General features: G+C 38.0%; 1 protein-coding gene across 1 annotated transcript in view; it reads right to left on the reverse strand.

Annotated features, from left to right (window-relative positions):
• Positions 1-6,743: 6,743 nt before the first annotated feature.
• Positions 6,744-7,571, reverse strand: part of LOC104953630 (kinase D interacting substrate 220) — a 20,613-nt gene continuing 19,785 nt past the window's right edge. The window contains exon 24 of the mRNA XM_010780603.1: positions 6,744-6,842. Within this exon, the coding sequence (XP_010778905.1) occupies positions 6,744-6,842 (99 nt within the window). The remainder of the gene's footprint in view (positions 6,843-7,571) is intronic.

The raw sequence follows: 7,571 nt of genomic DNA on the forward strand, positions 1-7,571 counted from the left end.
AAGAGTTTTTTACACTGAAGCCTATTCTAATTTCCAAATTACTCCTCTTGTTTGTGTCTTCCAGCTAATCCAGATAAGAGGGAACAGATCATGTATTTAAAGGAAAAATAGGAAACATGACATCCCTGCAACAGATACCATTAATAATGAATGCAGGGAAGATGATAAACTAAAGTAAACAAAGACCCCTTCCTCCTTTCATAGGCCAAATGCATCCAACCACAGTGAATGTGCACTTGAACCCCAGCTGCACTTGTAACACTTTTGTGGTCAAACTGCGTAGCTCCCAGTGTGGTTTCCTGCAGCTAATAAAATGTATAAAACCAACCTGGATAAAAGGAATTGAAACTCAATAAAACGGAAATTCGCAGGCTTGAAAACGTCATTTTTTGACAGTTTAGCTGCGTATTTGCTCTTGTGGAATTTCTATAATTTCAAAGAACAGTGATGTTTGAAAAATGTTTAAAAATTGTATGACCTCCTGGTTTGTCAGTATTCTTGCGAAAGAGGACAAAAACAAGAAATTGCATCAGTTATTAATCCTTGTTGTCTGGAAATGAGGTTACCTGAAATAATGCAGAGTTGAGATGTAATCTTCAAAGGTTTTTTTTGATGAATCTTCAGGAACACACTTGTTCCCGTTACTGAAAGTCATCTCGGTAGCATTTTTCTGTGTCAACTACGTATCTGTATTTAGATTGTGGTTAAAGTCTGATTACTGTAATAATCTTTTTCCTAACCCTGTAGCAAAAGACGATGTTGAAACAATGTCAACATGTGAAAGTGGTTACTTGTAAGGGTGAACTATTATATATGTTTCCCCTTAATCTGCAGCTCACCTCAGCTTTATAGTACATTTCAGTTCCTTTTTTAGCTTTCCCCCACAACTCGACCCTCTCAAAGCGTCATTTTTAACCACAGCAGAAAGCTTACTGGACATTACCTGCTCATCAGACAGACACAGTGGAGCATTTAGTGGTCCCATCCCATTGTTCAGATACCCCAAAGTGCGTAGAATGTCCCATTTGGCCAAATACGAATTTGTCCAATGGTCCCTTACTCTGAAAACAAATGCACATTGCTCAGAAGTCCCATTGCTCTAAAAAATAAACGCTCTCCTTCAACAAACAGAAGCGCATGGCTAATAATTAAGTTGAATGACACAAATGAATGATCCTTAACCATGATATTAAACCCAACCAATCCAAACCAAGTACTATAGCCAATCAGAAGCAGATTAGGATTAGTCATGCCTTTGCATAGTAGCAGAGTGTCTATTTTTGGAGCAATGGACCATCGGACAAATGGGCTTTCGGTCAATGGGAGACCCCCCATTTAGCAGCTAAAGAGCAGGGTGATTCCGTCAGGAGTTGGCTGGGACCAAAAAGAGAGAGAAAATATTTAACTCAAAAGTGACTTCAAATGAATAATCAATATGTGTTAGCTGCAGTATATCATCTTTAAAAGTGATGAAATGTCAATTTTGTGTCCACAACTTATTTCAAAGTTATTGCGGGTTTAAATAAAATGGTACTTGTGATACCAGTTTGCTGTTTAAAAAAACTGATTTTTTTAATTAAATGTTGCAATAATTCCCCTGAAATATCCTTATCTGACTCAGACCGACTCAACTGTCAAGATTATATTGACAATTTCTTTGGAAAGGAAGAGGGCACAACCAGATAACATAATTTAAACAGTTCCGGTCCTGCACATATGTGGAAAAAACATTTGTTACATTTTATCGTTTTAAGTTGGTAACAGCCTCCTCATGGCTTCATATGTCTGATAATTTCATCCGCATTATTTAGCAACTGAGGGAAATTTAAGGTTTTTAATATAAGTTTTGATTTTTATTCAAATAACTTTAATACAGATGTTTAATCAAACATCTGTCAAATATATTTTTGGGCATTTCCACTCCTATTAATTGGAAATGTTTAAAAGAAACATGGGGATTGAAATGCACTCATAGGTACGTGCGGTTGAGGTGACATTACATTACATTGCATTTAGCTGACGCTGTTATCGCATTCGACCAAGAAGATACAAACTTGAAGAAAACGGAATCATATAAATAGGGGAGACCGGAGACAGTTGCAACACGGGTCAGCTGACCAATCAGAACAGCCTGGGCTATTGTTTCAGACAGAGGGTGAAAAGTGGTGCTGCAGCACCGGCGTGCATGAGAAAAATATTGAACTTTTTTAACATTAAAGCATGTAAACATGTCACAACATTTTAAAATGACAAGGAAATATAAAAAAAATTAAATAAACGTCATTATAGTATACACTCACCAATACATTGTACACAAAATCCATCCTCCTTTCTTTCCTCAAGAAGAGTTTTCAGTTCCAACAATAAGTCCTGTTCTAATACCATGGAGGCTAATGCTGAAAGTTGTGAGTGTGCAATCGTATTTCTGACCATTGTTGAGCTCCTTGCACACTTTTTCGTCAAGCTGAAGATCCACTTGGGTTTCCCCAAACGTTTTCAAACGTCATCATATGCCTGCTATGGCCCCGGTGTCGCCAACTCGAAATTGGATTGGTCAATGCAACAGTTTCATTGACATTTATTTATACAAGCAACCAAGCGCAGCACAGAGAAAAGCTATGAAATATAGAGAATAGAAGATTATAAATCACTTAATACATGTTCAAGTTAAAGAAAAAACTATATTAAAAGGTCAGTCAGTGATTCTGATAGTGTTTAGGCCAGCAGAGAAGGCCTTGCTGGCCCTGACGGCCCACCACTGGAAAAAGGTTTCTCGGAGAGTGCAGACCTCTGCCAAGAACATGTTGCATTCAAATGTTTCTTTTAAGGTTATATCGTTTATTATTCATAATGTGTGAACATCACTTGATGACTGTTTTGCGTTTATTTTCCTATTGGGGATCAACTTTTTGCAATTATATCGACATCGCACGAATGCAGCAAAAATGCCCTATTTCAAAATAGATAAGTAACACTTAATTTGCAAATCTGCTCTGTGATTCAGATCAGACCAAAGTGGAATGAATGGTTATTGGCCCATGCTCACCATTCTGCCAAGTTTCCAAAAAATCAACTTTTATTTTTGCTTAATGCTGTTAACAAACCATCAGACAAACAAGCTGAGCTAAAAACACAACCCAATACAAACACAAGCATGAAAACTAATTAAATGTGTTGACAGTTAATATTTCGCAGATATTTTCCAAATGTACATTTTTGCAGTGACAGTCAACAGTTCAAACATGTCCTTGTTATGTTGATACAAAAAAGTACAAATTATACTTTTCCTTTTTGCTGCTGCAACTTAGACTGAATTTTTGGAGGGATGGCAGAAAATGACCAAGTTAAACTTCTGTTTAATAACTCAAGACTCACACACTCAGTTTAAGTCACTCTGGATGAAGTGTCAGCTTAAAAAAAGCTAACATTTTACTTTATAGTTGTGTTACTCACTTCATTCATTAAATTGCGGTTGTTTTTTTTGTGAAAGCTGCATTATCAGTGGGTTCCAATTGCATTTGATGAATGACGTTGCAGAGTTTCCAAGAAGCTACTAGTTTCCTGCTTCCTATATATGAAATGTTTGTGATAGAGAACATCCACCCACCATGATACACACACATGAGAGCTGCATCCTGAAATCCTCAAACCTCCCAAAAACCTAACCCTCTTTGTTTTTTTAAATGCATGTGTGACTGCCGTCAGATTGCAGATGGTGTTTGGCTTCAAATGCTAATCTTCTGAAGTTTGTGTCAGGGAAAGCAATGCATGGAAACATACGTCATAACGGTTGTAGGGCTGACTCGTCTGACCTCCTTTTGTCATCAAAGATAATGCCATATGGGGTAATGGAGAGTCTGTGTGTTTCGGTGTGCGTGTGTGTGTAAGGGGGGGAGGTTGGGCCAGTCCTAAATAGCGGTTTTCACAGGCCAACTATTCATTTCCTAAACCACCCACGTTCCGGATATCTTCTACTTTTTATCTTTTTCCCCCCCCTCACTCTTCTCTGACCTTTGTTGAATGGAGGAATGTGAGGAATGCAGCAGTGAATGGGCGAGTGGTGGAGGCAGCAAGCAAATGATTGACGGATGCAGGGTTTTTTCTAATGCAATGTGAGATCACATAAAATTCCTAACATTTGTCTGCTATTTTTGGCACACACAAAATAGCCCGTCTAAACATGAAAGCCCGGCACTAAAACGTTCAGCAAGGGCATGAAAAGACATTACGGCAATCGGCCCATGGAGGCTTTGACCTGGATTGTCTATTTTTAGGGATTAAACAGTGACACAGACTAAACTGCCAACAATTTAATCACATTACGCAGGAATTTAGCATGGCAGCCATACAATAGCCAGATCTCCATGGATAATAATTGAAGCGTGTAATCAAAGCAAAGATTGAAGCAACCAGCGTGTCAGTGCTTCCTGTGGAATTTCTTGATTTTGTCGGAGTTTGCTGTTCTGTCTGAGAACCCGACAGGACTCTGATCTCATTCTGAGTACTTTTCCAAAGATTTTTTTATTATCATCATATGTGGAAAGTTAAGTTATGCAGCAGTTACTTTTTCCAATCAGGAAAGAGGTTTATGTTTTCACCCCCATGTCTGTGTCTGCTTGCTACTACGTAAAATCAATGAGTTATAGATTTGTCATCTTTGGACCCACTGGCCGAGGATGGACGGACAAAATAACCAACATGTCTCATGTCTAGTCGACTGGAACAACATGTGGCAGGATGGATGCTGCTGCAAAGGTGCTTCATCACATCAGACTATATAATTCCTTGAGAACAGGGAACAAACTAATCATGGCTTATGAGGAACTGATTGTAATGAATTTTTCCATTTAACCTTTTTGTTGATGAATTGAGCCCTTACTAGATGATTAAGAGGAGCAGTGAGTCATCAGTTAGTGACGGTACAAAACAGTCCAAAAAACAGGTGATTAAACAAATATAAGGCTGATTCAGTATCAAGTATGACTATGTCAGTGTTCATGTTTTGTTTGAATTCATTATTAAAAGTAGCATCTAAGGTGAGAGAAGTAAAGATTGAGTTTGAACTTGCATCTGTGGAACCTCTTAATACAACGTCTGCTGATTGTTTGATAATTCAATTTGACATAATAAACCGGCATGTGCACCAGCAAATTACCGAAAATTGTCAGGCAGAAGTGATAGCGCCAAATTGTGTGTCGTACAGAAAGCGGTCCTACTGAAGTCGTGTGCAGCTTCTCTTCTTTTAGAATCACCCCAAAAGTCTCAGAATGTCCTACAACACCTACAGAACATCACAAATGAGCTGAAATGCTTATTTCTTAAGAGTAGATAAAGCTATGGGAATTCTAAAGAAATTAGGAATTCCTTATTTTTCCAGTATGGGTTCAGAATGAATGTGTGTCTATTTCAATAGTCACTGTGTCAGATAAGGCGATTTTATAGTAATACAATGTTAAAAAGCGTGACTCGATTAAACAACCAATCAAATCCTTCCGTCTTTCATGACATCATCGGTAAAAACAGAACTGGGTACTAGATTAATTGAATTTAAACAGTAGCTGTGAGCAGTGGTGTAAAGTAACTAAGTACATTTATTAAGTAAGTACAATTTGAGATACTTGTACTTTACTTGAGTATTTCAATGTGCTGCTACTTTGTACTTCTACTCGACTACAACTCAGAGGTTAATCGTGTACTTTTACTCCACTACATTTGGATTAATTATAACCAACCGTTAAATCAGACTTTAGTTACATCTGGAGTAAATTCACAAGCTACCCTGCAGTATACAACGTCATTAAAACTAGCTGCACCTTTACCAGCTTTGAGAACACTTTAATGATCAATACTTATAATCAACATATATAATATATATTATTCTAAAATGGACCAATCTGCATAATTAGTACCTTTACTTTGGTAGTTTGAGTTTTACTTTAGTTTTTTTACTTGAGTGCAGGCCTTCTACTTGTAACAGAGTATTCCTACACTCTGGTACTATACATTTACAGTACAACATCTAAGGACTTCTTCCACCTCTGGCTGTGAGTGTGATGCAGCTGGGTTGTGTTCAAAAGCCTAAATGAAGGATGAAAATATGACTGTGACCTATCACAACAGCTTCTTTCTCATCAGTGATCTTAGCTTCTCCATGTTTGCAGTTGAACAGAGCTATTGGTCAAACTCACGTTGTGAGGGAAAACATCGAAGCAATTGTTTGCTGCAGCTGACAACTGTTGGCAGTCTAGATCCGGGCCGACACCCTGCGACTGGCAGAGTCCTTTTTACGCTTTGTTATGTTCCCGCTTCCAGCTAGAATACTTAACAAGATATTTAATAATGAATAACAGGAACATGTGCAAAAGTAAGTGTAAGTAATCTACTTATAGTGCAGTATACAGTTCAAATGTGATGCCACTATTCATATTTAGACATTAATACATTCATCCTTTATTCATACTTGGACAAAAATAAAGAAAAGGTCAAACCAAACAATTACAAACAGCAATACTAGCAGAGAACAGGCAAAAACCATTATAACCTTAAAATAAAACTTTGCAATAATAGAAAAAAAATGAATAGATGTATTGAAATTATTAAAATGTAAAATTAAATACAGCTGTGTAAAACCATTACTAATTACAGCTTTAGAAGTTCATGATCACATTGATTTTGAGGAGGTGTTCTATTTTTTATTTTTTTTATTGGCCCTCTCACGAAAACTTCCACTCATTCCTTCAGGTTTACTTTGACAGAGGAGTATTTTTGAACGTGGCCTGCAGAGCGATGGGGTTCTCATAGGTGGAAGCATCAGGATGTTGCATCATTTCAGACTGCCGATGCTTGTTGAGGGAAAAAAGATTGGAAAGAAAAAAAAAACATTAGAAAATAAGAAAACACATACAATTATATTAAATTACCGTAATTTTCGGACTATAAGGCGCACCTGAATATAAACCGCAGCAGCGGCATACCACTCTCGGTTCCACTTTTACTTTTGCGCGCTACCTGTCTCACTCTTTTCCAGGCTCCAGCTTTTCCTGCTGGAACCCGCCGCTTAAAGGTGGGGGTCCGCGGACCGGCCATAGAGCCCATAGAGTTAAAGGTAGTGGCCGTTAGCTGTAAAAATCCATAGATTAGCCGCACCGTTATATAAACCGCAGCGTCGAAAAATGGGGGAANGCCTGCAGAGCGATGGGGTTCTCATAGGTGGAAGCATCAGGATGTTGCATCATTTCAGACTGCCGATGCTTGTTGAGGGAAAAAAGATTGGAAAGAAAAAAAAAACATTAGAAAATAAGAAAACACATACAATTATATTAAATTACACACTGTATTGAAATGTATTGAAAACGGACAAAAACATTTCAAAACATTAGTATCTCCAGAAGGACAACCAGCTTGTCCGTGTCTGCTTCTTCCCTGCATCCTTAACCTGTGAGTCATTCATTACCTGACCCAATCTCACACACACACACACACACACACACACACACACACACACACACACACACACACACGATGAACACTCAACAGGGTAGAGGGTACATGTTGGTTTTAACAGATGGTGA

Source organism: Notothenia coriiceps, unplaced genomic scaffold, assembly GCF_000735185.1.
Source record: "Notothenia coriiceps isolate Sejong01 unplaced genomic scaffold, NC01 NC01_scaffold00022019, whole genome shotgun sequence".
Taxonomy (NCBI): Eukaryota; Metazoa; Chordata; class Actinopteri; order Perciformes; family Nototheniidae; genus Notothenia; species Notothenia coriiceps.